This window comes from Pelobates fuscus, chromosome 9 (assembly GCF_036172605.1).
Source record: "Pelobates fuscus isolate aPelFus1 chromosome 9, aPelFus1.pri, whole genome shotgun sequence".
NCBI lineage: Eukaryota > Metazoa > Chordata > Amphibia > Anura > Pelobatidae > Pelobates > Pelobates fuscus.
In genome coordinates this window covers 101343286-101359286 of record NC_086325.1, presented here as the reverse complement: position 1 = coordinate 101359286, position 16001 = coordinate 101343286, and the positions used below count along the sequence as shown (strand labels likewise).

General features: G+C 38.1%; 1 protein-coding gene across 5 annotated transcripts in view; it reads left to right on the top strand.

Moving 5' to 3' along the window:
- LOC134572917 (diacylglycerol kinase delta-like) overlaps nucleotides 1-16001 on the top strand; it is a 198125-nt gene that overhangs the window by 116697 nt on the left and 65427 nt on the right. For all 5 annotated transcript variants that reach the window (XM_063432221.1, XM_063432220.1, XM_063432222.1 and 2 more), the window contains 4 exons: nucleotides 11201-11311; nucleotides 12585-12665; nucleotides 13765-13869; nucleotides 15331-15463. In XM_063432221.1, the coding sequence (XP_063288291.1) occupies nucleotides 11201-11311; nucleotides 12585-12665; nucleotides 13765-13869; nucleotides 15331-15463 (430 nt within the window). The remainder of the gene's footprint in view (nucleotides 1-11200; nucleotides 11312-12584; nucleotides 12666-13764; nucleotides 13870-15330; nucleotides 15464-16001) is intronic.

Genomic DNA, 16001 nt, shown 5'->3' with positions numbered 1-16001 from the left:
CCAGGCATACAATTGTAACAGTAAGACCCAGAAATGAAAGTGTTATTCATTCTGAAATCTACATCTGTCACTAATGTTGAAAGTTGGGCACTAATTTGAAATTCAGTTTTTGCTATTATTAGAACCATTGCTAAATATAGTGCATACTGCTTCCCGTGACATTGGCTCTTGAGGCTTATGAGACATTTAAGGGAGGTTTTTAATGAAGAGGAGCCAAATGATGTTCATTATCAAATAAATTGTAGAGAGGTTATTAAAAAGATTGTTCTTGTAGGAAGTAAATTATTGTCTGCATTGAATGACTAGCCCTATGTGCTTTGTAAAACAATCACCCATGAATACTTCAGGACGATTGTTCTGCCGTAATGTGACATAACATTCAAAGCTGGCTGGATAAATTGTGCTTCCTAGTCATACTGGCAGTGTGGATGGAACTGTACACCATTTATGCAGTGTAAGGATATTTAATGTCAATCATGTACATTATTAAAGAATGCAGTATGTTCATTAGATCTTCAAATTAGTAACAAAATGCAAATATAAATAGAACAGCCTGTGCAAAGTGCAGTATAGTGCAGGCAGCCACAGTTACAAACTGCAGCATGTAAACAGAGAGCACACGGACTCATTAATTTCACAAATATCAAAACACCTCATCCTTAATTTAGGGTGTAATCATACACGATCTGGATTTTCTTTTTTTAATTTAAATTCCTGTTTAACCTTTATCTGCCTGGCCTAAAAAATAGTTTCTGTATTTAACTAAGAATGACTAGACTATCCCCCATTCCCCACCCCTCCCTGTTACAATCCTTTATTAGAGCGTAAATTACTCTTTTGTTTTGGACCGAGAGGAAGTGATAGTTTTCAGTGGTTTCTCTAAACTTTAAGCAAATGAATATTGATTGATTTAAAAAAAATAGAGAAAGGAAAAGAATCTAAAAAATATTGTTGTAATCAATTGTTTTACATGAATTAACGCATACTGTTATGTGAATAATATTGTTTTTTAATAGTGTGTAATTACAGATTCAATTATGTACTGTTCCCTTTTTCCCACTTCTCTCTTTTGTATCCCAATATTATATATATATATATATGCATTAAAACATTAACAATAAAAATTAGACATTATAAAAAAAAAAAAAAAGAATGACTAGACACTGCACATTCAGAGTAATCTATAATCTACACTTTTGTGCTGGGGGCAATTGCACCGGCACACGTGACTTGGGCAGCCCAGAGCTCTGTCCTGTGCAAAATTACGTCTGTCATCAGCACACTGGCGACAGACATAATGAGCTTCTCCTTTGCAGGAGAGGACCTGGGGAGCTCTAGCCAGCAGCTCTGCCTGATTCCTCTCGCGAGGACGGAGCGTTGCTGCGGCAACGCTCAAATCTCACGAGAGTGAACTCTAGCCCCGCAGGCTAGAATTCACTCACCACTGGACCACCAGGGATGGAAGCAGCACGGTCCCCCTCCCTACAAACGGTAAGAAGGGAGGGGGGATATTTCCTAAACGGTCCTCCCACCCCCACACAATACACACATACATCACCCTTACACACATAACACCCTTACACATACACACACAGCACACACACACACATACACATGCAGCACCCTCACACATACAGCACCCTTACACACACACACACACACACACAGCACCCTTACACACACACAGCACCCTCACACACAGTACCCTTACACATACAAACACTAACAGTACCCTCACACACACAGCACCCTCACACACACACACACACACACACACACACACACTAGCAGCACCTCACACACACAGCACCCTTGCACACACACACACACGCCACCCTCACAAACACACGCACACAGCACCCTTGCACACACAGCACCCTTACACATACACACACACACTAACAGCACCCTCACACACACAGTACCCTCACACATACAGCACCCTTACACACACACACTAACAGCACCCTTACACACACACTAACAGCACCCTCACACACACACAGCACCCTTACAAACACACAAAGCACCCTCACACACACAGCATCCTTACACACACACAGCGCCCTCCACACACAGCGCCTACACACACACAGCGCTCACACACAGCACCTATACACAGCACCCTCACACACACACACACACACACACAGCAGTGTATTTGTGTGTGTGTGTGTGTGTATATATACGCGGCGTGTGTGTTTTTGCTTTAGGGTGCACAACCTTATGCAATAGGCTGCGCACGCCTATCTCAGAGAGCATGCATGTGCTCTGAGACGATAAAAGGGTTTAAGTTACATTATGGCTATTTAGCCAATAAAATAAAGGAACAGAATATAGAGAACAAAAACGAGAACTAAATAAGAGAAAAGATGTACAATGATGGTAACAGATATTAACAAATATAGTCGGCAATTCAGTGAGCTGAACTGTGATTCGATTGATCACATCAGGGGTTCTGTGTGTGTAACCAGGATGCGTGATATGAGGATGGTGTGGGATGAAATTTGTGCATTTTGGGTGAGAGAAGTAAAGGGAGGGCCCTTGTGCGACCTTAATGGAGGGATCTGCAGTACAGGCTTTTTTGTGGGCTTGGAGCCGTGCCCTGGGCTGAAACCCTTAGATATTGTAGTTGGGTGGGCGTCTACTATTGTATTCTGATTTAGTTTGGTCCTAACTTCTCTTGGATTTGCTGTACACAATTCATTCTTACAGTTGACTGTATGAATTACAAAACTATGAAATAAAAAGAGGGGGAAAAAAGGAAAAGTTGTTGGTCTCTCCCTTGTAATGTAAGTATGCAAACTGTATGGCGCATGAGGTAGTGTCTGATGGCGTGTTGAGTTTTTTCGGTTGTGAGTATCTATTATTGAAGTAGGACTCGTTAAGATTCCATGTACATTTATAACTTTATTTGTAGGTTTATAACGGGGGGACTTAGTGAATAATGCCCAGTAGGGCATCGTAAACTAACCTAAATAATTTGACAGGAAGAGGTAGAGAAACCCTTTATTGTATTGTATTAAATACATAAATATAAAAATCCAATACACTAAAAAAGCCACTCCCAAGCTGAATGACGGGTGGCACCTGAATCCAACTGCAAATAGTAGCTGGCACTCTGGAGTATAACTAACACTAATCACAGGAAAATTAAGACTTTTATGTTCTCACGCTAACAGTAATTCTAAACCTAACACACACAAAATAATGATATGTTTTTAGGGGAAACATTGCTATCTCAGGGGTTCTTCAGAGCAAACAACAACACCTTTGGTATAGAATGCCCCAACCAGTCCCCATTACCACATTAGGGTCTTCTACAGATTTTACAAAATAAATCCTGTGAAGTTAAAGGGACACTATAGTCACCAAAACAACTTTAGCTTAATGATGCAGTTTTAGTGTATAGAGCATGGCTCTGCAGTCTCACTGCTCAATTCTCTGCCATTTAGGAGTCAAATCACTTTGTTTATGAAGCCCTAGTCATGCCTCACTGCATGTGACTTGCACTGCCTTCCTAAACATTTCCTCTAAAGATATATCTAATGTTCATACTTCCTTTAATGCAAATTCTGTTTAATCCAGTTTAATTAAAGTTCAATTTACAGAGCAGGAGATTAAAACATTTACAGTAAATTAACATCTGATTGAAAACGAAACAATTTTTTTCATGCAGGCTGTGTCAATCACAGCCAGGGCAGGTGTGGCTAGGGCTGCATAAACAGACACAAAAGTGATTTAACTCCTGAATGGCAGAGAATTGAGCAATGACACTGCAGGGGCATGATCTACACACTAAACCTGCTTCATTAAACGTAAGTAGTTTTGGTTACCACTTCTCACCGCATTATTATTATTACCACTTCTCACCGCATTATTACATGATTTTCTTGCATGACCATTAGTACGAAATTAAAAGTACAAAATCTCAATAAAACATTATTTACAGAAGTAGTTTTGGTGACTATAGTGTCCCTTTAATTAATTACCTTTCCTTACCTCACCTCCCTAAACCAGAGTCATTTTGGGTTCTGTATAAATTGTGGCGCAATCTTTCAAATCTGCAATCTTTCAATGATTTGTTTGATCATATTTTTTTTACCTTTGCTGTTTACTCCACTTAGTGTATAAAGATGAGTAACTGGGTTTCATGCATGAGAACAATTTTTCTCAAATTTGTAACTAATTAGGTTTCCATTTGCTAGCTTTGTGCACACTGCAGATAATGCCAGACACTGGATGACAAAGAACTGTTGTTCAGTAAAGTGATTTTAAAAAAAAAGCTTTGCATCAATTCCAATATATAATCTGCAACAAAATAGTGAAATAATTATTATGCCCCTTTATTTTTCGATGCAACGGGCACAATAATATTTTTAAAGTATGCCAGCAGGTCATTGGCGCATTGAATAGTATTAAATCAGTCCAGCAGGTAACTGGCACATTAAATATTAGTAATGTTAGTTAGTGTGCCAGGAGTCTACTTGTACTGATAGTATGCCTTCAGACCACTGACGTTAAATGCCCACTACTTATAAGGCCTTGATTTAATAAGCTTTCCAAATGATTAAACACTGTTAAAAATAAATCCAAATTATTTAGCTTCAGAACTCACAATTAAAGGCCATGATATTTTTTGTAGATAAATCACTTGGAAAGTAAGTAACCTATTTGAAACACGTTTGCGCAGAATCAGGAAGGAATGGAACTCTAGTTGTACTCAGTAATTGAGACTGACCACTCTGCCTCCTGGAATGTTATCATACTAGTTTACTATATGTTCCCCATAATTGCCTAGGCAGCTGTATAATCTCTATGAAGTCAACTTATTATATAACTCTTGTTTAAAAATGCACAAAGCTTCCCCAGTATGTTGTGTTATTAAACGGCTATGCTTGCTCCAAGAAGTCTACATTATCATCAGACTTACAGAAATAAAATATTTCCATTGCAAATCAAGATCAAGATATGTTGGGTGTCCCACCCTTTTGTTTAGAAAATGTAAATAGTTTACTAGCTTTCTTCTCTATCGGCCATATGTGCTTTTGAAGACCGAAAGCGAATCTAGTCTTGAAAATAATATTTTCTTTGGGCCTATTACTATGCCCTCTGTACACCGCCTTGAATGTCAACAATGCAAGTAAAATGTATTTACTTACCTTGATTCCAGTACTAAGACACCGCAGTTGCTCCACCTCCTTCTCCATCAGCATGCATGCTGGTATCTTCCATGTTCTCGTCCAGTCAAATGCATCTCCTAGGGAAGCATTGAATCCAATGCATCTATACGATCAGCGTTTGATAACGTTTTGACATTCCACAGCTGAGTCATTGCAACGGATGCACCCTCTAGTGGCTGTCAGGAAAACAGACACTAGAGGTATTTTTAGGTCAATAAATACATTGACTTATCTACAAAACAGCAGTGTTTTCATTAACATGACTACAGCTACAAGGCCACTTCATGTAGACCACTTCATTAAGTGGAAGTGCTCTGGGTGCCTATAGAGGTACTTTAAATAAAGTATTAAAACAAACAAACAACCAAACACAGAAATAGGTGAAATTATGGAAAGTAGTAAGGCTTCAAATGAGTTTTGGTGCCTGGTTATCCCATTCCTATTCGGTGCCAATATTATAACTGGACATACAGTCAACCAGGGGATCCAATATCCGTAAGAAAACATGAGGATTGTCCTAACCAAAAATCACCAACCTCGATATACTATTGGAACCGATCTCTTTACACTGAGTGATAATGCCACAGTAATAAAAATGTTTTAATTGTCTAAAACAGACTTGCTTTTTAGATATTGTTGGGGCAAAGGGGATGACAAAGTTGTATTATGTATCTTACATAATTTTTGTTACTTAAATGAGTACAAGGATCCATTGATCTCTTGACATATGTATAAAATAACTAAATAATATAGGATAATAAAATGAATTTACTTACTGTCTGGTGTCCAATGCTGGTTCTCATGCAGTCTTCTTCTCTGCTCTGTGCATGTGCTTTACTGAAAGCATAACTCCACACTTTAAATCATAAACCATAGACCATAGTTTCCACTGTTGATGGAAGTATAGCAAAACAAGCCTATATAGAACAAGGCAACCTCCACTTCAGATTAAATTACCTTGATAATAGGCACTCTGTAAATAATTGAGCTTAATCCCAATGATCTCAGAATTATCATCTATGTGGTGCCTTTGGGAAGATTGTATCTTTGTGAAAAAATGTATAATACTTTCAATGGTGCAGTAGATAGATATACACTGAACAAAATTATAAACGCAACACTTGTTTTTGACCCCATTTTTCATAAGCTGAACTTAAAGATCTAAGACTTTTTCTATGTACACAAAAGGCCTATTTCTCTTAAATATTGTTCACAAATCTGTCTAAATCTGTGTTAGTGAGCACTTCTCCTTTGCTGAGATTATCCATCCACGTCACAGGTGTGGCAAATCAAGATGCTGATTAGACAGCATGATTACTGCAAAAGTACATCCAGCATCTTCACCTCCAAGATCATCTGAGATCAGCCACCCAGACAGCTGCTTCAACAATTGGTTTGCATAACCAAAGAATTTCTGCATTAACTGTCAGAAACCGTCTCGACCTGACTGCAATTCGTCATCGTAACCGACTCGAGTGGGCAAATGCTAACATTCTATGGCGTCTGGCACTTTGGAGAGGTGTTCTCCCAGTTTTCACTATACAGGGCAGATGGCAGACAGCGTGTATGGCGTCATGTGGGTGAGCGGTTTGCTGATGTCAACGTTGTAGATCAAGTGGCCCATGGTGGCAGTGGAGTTATGGTATGGGCAGGCGTATGTTATAGACAACAAACACAGGTGTATTTTATTGATGGCATTTTTAATGCATCGAGATACCATGACAAGATCCTGAGGCCCATTCTTGTGCCATTCATCCACGACCATCACCTCATGTTGCAGTATGATAACGCATGGCCCCATGTTGCAAGGATCTGTACACAATTTCTGGAAGCTGAAAACATCCCAGTTCTTGCATGTCCAGCATGCTCACCGGACATGTCACCCATTGAGCATGTTTGGGATGCTCTGGATCGGCGTATACGAAAGCGTGTTCCAGGTCCTGCCAATATCCAGCAACTTCGCACAGCCATTGAAGAGCAGTCGACCAACATTCCACAGGCCGACAACCTGATCAACTCTATTTAACCCCTTAAGACCGCAGGACGTACCATGCCGTCCTTATTTGGGCGGCTCTAAACGCCGCAGGACGGCATGGTACGTCCTGGGCGATCTTCAGCCCCACGTGGCCGGCAGCACATGGCCGCTGCAGATCGCGGTCGGGGGGCATGCCTGGCCCCCCAGGCAGCCCCCCTGTGCCTGGGGACCGCGGTCTGCAGCTTCCGATCGCAGTGACAGGCTGTCACTGCGATCGGTATTTACCATGTGTCAGCCGATTTTAAAATCGGCTGACACATGGAGCCGGCCGCGTTTTCACTGTGCAGATCGCGGTCGGGGGACATGCCTGGCCCCCCAGGCAGTCCCCCTGCGGTCAGTGACCGCGATCTGCAGAGTCTGATCGCAGGGAGAGGCTGTCTCTGCGATCTGAATGCAGAGACAGCCTCTCCCTGCGATCTGATCGCAGTGACAGCCTGTCACTGCGATCAGAGTTACTATGTGTCAGCCTATTGGCTGACCCATAGTAACTCCAATCAGGATCCCCCTGCAGATCGCGGTGGGGGGCATGCCTGGCCACCCAGGCACTCCCCCTGTGGCCAATTACCGCGATCTGCAGGAGGTGATCACAGTGACAGCCTGTCACTGTGATCACTGATCCTGTGTGTCAGCCAGTGATGTAAAATCACTGGCTGACACTGTCTCTGCCCCTCTCCTCCCCTATTAACCCCTTAATGTAAAAAATAAAATAAAAATTAAAGTTAAAAATAAAATACACTTACATCATTTATATATATATATTATATATATGATCTATATATAATATATATATACGCACACATTTACACATACACTAAGTGTATTTTAATATTTATATATATATATATATAATATATATATAATTATATATATATATATATTAATATCAAAATACACGTAGAAGGATATTGATTAAATATATACATAATTATAATTATATATATATATATATATATATATTATAATAAAAAATATGTAAATACGTAAAAAAATAAATAAATAAATAAAATAATTAAAAATATATATATGTGTGTAATTTCGTTCTAACTGTATTTTGATATTAATATATATATATATATATATATATATATATCAAAATACACGTAGAACTAAATAATATATATATGTATATACCCAAGTATATACGTATACATCACTATATGTATAACTATATATAAATAAAAAATAATAGTAAAAAAATTATATACATATATATACATATATATACACACACACACGTGTATATATAATAATTTTACATATATATTTATGTAATAATTTTACATAATTAGGTCCTTTTATTAATTACAATTTGCAGGACCTGCCTAACAACCCAGGCCGAAAGTATAGGGAATTTAATTTGCTAGCACTATATTTAACCCTATAACTTTCCAAGACACTATAAAACCTGTACATGGGGGGTACTGTTTTACTCGGGAGACATCGCTGAATACAAATATTTGTGTTTCAAAACCGTAAAATTTATTACAACAATGATATCGTCAGGGAAAGTGAAATTTATTGCCTTTTTCGCACACAAACGGCACTTACACTGACGATATTTTTGCTGTCATACTTTTTACTGTTTTGAAACACAAATATTTGTGTTCAGCAAAGTCTCCTGAGTATAACAGTACCCCTCATGTACAGGTTTTATGGTGTTTTCAAAAGTTACAGAGTCAAATATAAGGCTTGCGTTTCAGTTTTTTCATAATGAAATTCGCCAGATTGGTTACGTTGGCTTTGAGACCGTATAGTAGCCCAGAAATAAGAATTACCTCCATAATGGCATACCATTTGCAAAAGTAGACAACCCAAGGTATTGCAAATGGGGTATGTTCAGTCTTTTTTAGTAGCCACTTAGTCACAAACACTGGCCAAAATTGGCTTTCAAATTAGTTTTTTGCATTTTTCACACACAAACAAATATTAACGTTAACTTTGGCTAGTGTTTGTGACCAAGTGGCTACTAAAAAAGACTGGACATACCCCATTTGCAATACCTTGGGTTGTCTACTTTTGCAAATGGTATGCCATCATGGGGGTAATTTTCATTCCTGGGCTACCATACAGTCTCAAAGGCAACGTAACCAAACTGGCAAATTTCAATGTGAAAAAACTGAAAAGTGTAACATGCTATATTTGACCCTGTAACTTCCCAAAATACCATAAAACCTGTACATAGGGGGTACTGTTTTACACGTGAGACATCGCTGAATACAAATATGTGTATTTTATTGCAGTAAAAGCAAACAGTATTATGACATTCACAGTTAGAATGTCACATAGAACTAAGAAAATGTAAAAAAAATCATATTTTCTCTCATTTTTTTATATTTTATTCATATTACGTTATGTTCCATACCTAAATATTTGATGTTAAATGAAAGCCCTGTTTCCCCTGAACAAAATGATATATAATAAGTGTGGGTGCATTTAATATGAAAGAGGTAAATTATTGTTGAACAGACATAAAGTCAAAATCTGTGGTTTGTTTACATTTTTTTTGGTTCACAACTTGTACATTTGGCTGCGGTCTTAAGGGGTTAAAGGAGATGTGTTGCACTGCGTGAGGCAAATTGTGGTCACACCAGATACTGACTGCCCCCCCCCCCCCCACCCCCCTGGTCTCTCCCAACACAGTAAAACTGCACATTTTAAAGTAGCCTTCTATTGTGGCCAGCTTAAGGCTCACCTGTGCAATAATCATGCTGTCTAATCAGCATCTTGATATGCCACACCTGTGAGGTGGATGGATTATCTCGGCAAAGGAGAAGTGCTCACTAGCACTGATTTAGACAGATTTGTGCACAATATTTGAGAAAATTAGGCATTTTGATCTTTGAGTTCAGCTCATGAAAAATGGGGGCAAAAACAAAAGTGTTGCGTTTATAATTTTGTTCATTGTAGATATATCGATATAGATAGATAGAGCTTGTTTGAGCAGAGCCCTCAGCACCTTCCTGTACACCCAACTTGTCTTGTTGCAACTACTCGCTCATTAGTTCTCCTAACCTAGCTATTGTGCTGGTGCTTTATGAATAATAATAATATATAGCGAGACAAAGACATAGATGGTGTCATAGATAGATAGATGTACTAGCACTCATGGTGTTCTTAAGAAAACGATCATTCTCTTTATTGCATCAGAATTCAGTTCATGTTTTAGTTCCCATTGAGACCTTTATATTCTGTAATATTGCGTGGCTACTTTCAATGACATTTACCATCATATAAGTTACTCTTAATGCAAATGTACTGTACACAACAGCCATGGCAAACTTTACAGAATACTCATATTGATATAAAGCAAGCTAGAAAATGTTTTACATGAAAGACCGGAATGATTTTGGATGATGTCATAAATCTGAAGTAATATAGTCTGATGTATTCATTTATTTAATGTTTATGTTTTGATATGTGTTTGAAATATGTTAAAGGGACACTATAGTTACCAATGCAATTTTAGCTTAATGAAACAGTTTTGCTGTGTAGAGCATGCTCTTGCAGTCTCACTGTTCAATTATATGCCATTTAGGAGATAAATCACTTTGTTTATGCAGCCCTAGTTACACCTCCCTGCATGTGACCTATACAGCCTTCCTAAACACTTCCTGAAAAGAGTAATCTAATGTGTACTCTTCCTTTATTGTCCATTCTGTTTAATTTACAATGTTTTATCTTCTGCTCTGTTAATAGAGTTCTAGACCTTGCAGGAGCCTCCAGTGTGATTAAAGTTCAATTTACAGAGCAGGAGATAAAATGTATAAAGCAAATTAACTTCTGATTGAAAATAAACCCATTTTTTAATTCAAGAGAATTGAGCAGTGAGATTGCAGGGGCATAATCTATACACCAACACTACTTAATTAAGCTAACATTAGTTTGATGTCTATAGTATCCTTTTAATATGTGTTATGCTAATTGAATCTTTCTCATTTCTAATTATGGTTTTCTAATGACTTAATATATATTTTTTTTGCAGAAGAGTGTGAAAGAGGGAATCCTCATGAAACAGACCAGCTCGTTCCAGAGATGGAAGAGACGCTACTTTAAACTGAGAGGAAGGACCCTGTACTATGCAAAAGATTCAAAGGTCATCATATTGCTCACGTTTAAATTGTATAGTATTGTGACAATCTCAACCATGCATTACATGTCAGCATGAATATTGTGATTTATTTACTTTATCCTATGACTTCACCCAAGGTATGTGAAATCAATAAGGTTCATGATGTATTTCCAAATTGCAAAATCCATGGAATTAATCTGAATTTGCAATTTGTATATTCATTAAAAGAAGTCTGGGGTCAAATACTGAGATTAACTCAAAATATGCAAGTATAAGACAGAGTAATGTCCAAATGGCTGAAAAATTAGCAAGGAAAAGAAGAAAATCCCATACAATGTTTCTGTCAAATAACAACATACTCCTGAATTTGCACACTCAGATTACTTTTCTTTTTTTGTGTAGAGAAAATGAAAGAATGTACATATGCAGTGCATGTACAGGCACTCTGCATATATTAAAAGTTAATACAAAATTACACAGGTATCCATCACACCCGATTGAACCCAGTGGGCACATGTGGAATGTTGCATCGTTCCCTCAAACCATTGGCGGACAAGTGAGGTTAAATGAAAAGAGTAGGGACTCCTCAGTAGGCTTCACACTGTCATTCCCACTTGATGTGATGAATATGCATGCATTTCATGGACTCTTTCTTTTTAAAGGTATACTGCATTTAAAATAATATATCATTTTTTAAAGTGGATTGTTCCTCAAATTGTTTAGACTACTGCTCCCCATTTAAGCATTAAAAGCCGTAAAAAGCTATTAAACTAACCTTTATTACAGTGCAGAGGCAGTCTCCATATTCAGCCCAATCCATCCTTGCTGAAGTCATCCATATTAAGAAGCATTGGGACATGGTACATCACCGCATTTCGCCAGCAATGCTTCTTATAAAGAGGCGTATTGAAACCAATAAACCAACAAAGCACTTACTTCCACTTTGAAATACAGTTCAAAGAGAGTGAGTCTGGAAGCTGTTTGACAGCCAGGAGGTGTCACTAATGGGATTTATAAAAATGTCAAATTCTCTTGAAATTGGCACGTGTATAAAATAAATCAGAGGAATATGCAGTTAACCCTTAAAACGCGTTAGCAAGCTGAAGTGCTTTACGTTTGAGTTAAGATTTGCTACTACAATGAATAACTTCAATTATGTAGCAATGCTTTTACCATCTAACCTCTCTCTGTAATACCGTTGATTGATTTAATTGTTTTCTCCCATCCATTGTATGTGTACTTCAATCTATCTTTATTCATCTTACTCATTTGTATGTTTCTCGTTTATTCTTTACAGTCTTTGATCTTCGATGAGGTGGACCTTTCTGATGCCAGTGTAGCTGAAACCAGTACTAAGAATATCAACAACAGCTTCACGGTGAGACAGAGGACAACTAATTAAAAACATTGAATATTGAAGAAAGACCATATGGGACATTCGCTTTTGGGTCGGTGAACCCAAACAATATATATATCCAAAGAATAGGTCACCTGTGGTTAGAAAGTCACATGGTCTCTATAAATCACCGAGCTTAGATGAGATATGGAAGTCAGTCTATTATTTCTCTGTTAGTCAGTACATAAACAACTTTATAACTTTGTTCGTTCTCTCCGTTCATCGCTTCTTTCCCCCCCAAACTATCAGTTTTTCATTGAGTACAAAGCAAAGAAACAGAGCAAGTGAGATTCAGACAATGTGTAAGATGTAAATCATACAAGAGATGTGACAGCTGTAAATATCTATAGCATGTAAGATGTATTACAACTTAAACCAAACTTAATGCTTATCATTTTTGTTTTCGCTGCTTTGCCTCTTGTCATTTTCCCCCCCGTATTTCTTATTCTCGTTGTCAATTATTTTATCACATTGAAAAATAAATATATAAATTGTCAGGTAGAATATGATATTGCATTTCTATAATAATAGGATTTATTTTCAAATTTTTCTATCAAATCACAGGAAGGTCTTAAATTAACATATCTAAAACAATACATTGTATCATTATGTTTTAAATGAACTCTAATCTGCTACTATAAATTATCTACTACTATAAATGCTCCTTTAAAATAGCATAATTCTCTACCTATCATATATATTAGGATAGGGAACATACAAGAATACATTTATAAGTTACTAATTGATGTATCCCATTTCCATTCGGTCCTGGTTAATTTCTGTAAAGCAAGATAGAATAGTAGCTGACTGAGTGTTCCATGTCTAGTTATGCATTCTAATTCAACTTCTGACCAATATCATCTATACATTGAAACATGAGGGTGGATGAAAAAAGATGAGGGATAGAGCACTAGGTAAAATCAAAAAGTTAACGGAGAGAAATAAATTACTAGTAAATAAGGATTTCATTCACCGAAGGAGATAAGACAGAGGATGGATTATGAAAAATGGAGATAGAGCTGTGTGACGTACATACATGTCTTGGATGTAGAACTGTATGACATATTCATCTTCATTGCAGGTCATTACGCCGTTCCGCAAGCTAATCTTGTGTGCCGAGAACAGAAAGGAAATGGAGGACTGGATTGGAGCTCTGAAATCTGTGCAGAAGTGGGAGCTTAATGAGGTAGGAACCTGAAACTACCTGCACAATGTTTAGAACAACTTCCTGATGTTAACATAGCCTCTGGTGCTGATATAGTACCTTTTATAAGCTCACTCCAGTCGTAGTATCCAAACAAAATACCTGGGCTATGCAGGTATAGTTTGTGGCATCATATCTGGGATCCGTTTAACAGGTGCACAATCATTCCTGCAGTAAGTCATTACCTAGTTATAATGTAGTCACCTCTTCAGCGTTAGCCATTGTGACTACCGTATATACTCGAGTATAAGCCGACCCGAATATAAGCCCTTATTTTACCCCCAAAAACTGGGAAAACGTATTGACTCGAGTATAAGACTAGGGTGGGAAATGCAGCAGCTACTGGTAAATTTCTAAATAAAATTAGATCCTAAAAAAATTATAATAATTTAATATTTATTTACAGTGTGTGTATATAATGAATGCAGTGTGTGTATATAATGAATGCAGTGTGTGTATGAGAATGCAGTGTGTGTATGAGTGCAGTGTGTGTGTGTGTGTGAGTGCAGTGTGTGTGTATGAATGCAGTGTGTGTATGAGTGCAGTGTGTGTGTGTGTGGGAGTGCAGTGTGTGTGTGTATGAATGCAGTGTGTGTGTATGAATGCAGTGTGTGTGTGTGTATATGAATGCAGTGTGTGTGTATATGAATGCAGTGTGTGTATATGAATGCAGTGTGTGTATATGAATGCAGTGTGAGTGTGTGTGATGCAGTGTGTGTGTGTGTGTGTGTGTTGCAGAGCCTTGGTGGGGGGTGGGCATTTTTATTATTATTTTTTTTTAATTATTTTAATAATTTGTTTTTTATTATTATTATTAAAATATAATTTTATTTTAATTGTATTATTATTTAAATGTTTATTTGTTTTTTTTCGTCCCCCCTACCTGCTTGATGCATGGCAGGGAGGGGGGCTCTCACTCCCTGGTGGTCCAGTGGATGGGCACTGTGTAGGAGGGGGGCTGGCAGGGAGCTCTTACTTACCTCTCCTGCAGCTCCTGTCAGCTCCCTCCTCCTCCGTGGCGGTCCGGTCAGCACCTCTGTCAGCTCCAGTGTAAGTCTCGCGAGAGCCGCACTATGACCCCGCGGCTCTCGCAAGATTTACACTGGGAGCTGGCAGAGGTGCTGAACGGACCGGCACGGAGGAGAAGGGAGCTGACAGGAGCTGCAGGAGAGGTAAGTAACAGCTCTCTGCAGCCCCCACACCCCCATTGTCTGTATTATGGCAATGTAAGTTTCCATAATACAGACATTGACTTGAGTATAAGCCGAGTTGGGGTTTTTCAGCACAAAAAAGTGCTGAAAAACTCGGCTTATACTCGAGTATATACGGTACCTAAATGGTACGATTCAATAATGAGTGCAGGCGGAATTTCTGAGCAGTTCTGCAGCTCACACGGTTACCTCTGTTCAGCATTGGCTCATCGATTGTCTTCTCTATTTACAGACAACCCAGTTCAATATGGAGCACTTTTCAGGAATGCACAATTGGTATGCCTGTTCCCACGCGCGCCCCACCTTCTGTAATGTGTGCAGAGAGGCATTATCTGGGGTTACTTCCCATGGACTGTCCTGTGAAGGTAACTGACTTCATAAAAAACCTGTTGCTTATTTAAAATTATGTTTCTGCAGAGAAATAAAAAAACTGTTATCTGGAGACACAGTTGGAGTTAACTAAATGTCAAGTGCTACATTACAGTAATTATAGGAACCTGTTTTGTGATGAATCTATAATGGCATTATAAGGCAAGTGCATTTCTGTCAGTGTGAAAAGTTTTAAGTACAGTTATTTCAAGAAATAATGCAATGTATAGGTAGCAGGTACATAAAACAATCTTAAGATGGCTCTGTCTTGAAATAAAGGGTATGCTGCCATAAAGAGCGTTGGCATTTAAAAGTATATTGCAAATCTGCAGCAAAACAATGGAGCTATCCTGAATTAATAAATCATGTGTTGTAATATTGAATGTGTTATAATCCGTTACGTACTCTCATAATGCATATGTGCCTCACTTTAAAAGGTGTTGATCCTTCCAAGGTTGTAATGTTTGTAACAATGCCATGTTATTGTGTGAAAGTTAAAGGACCACTCTAGTGCCAGGAAAACATACTCGTTTT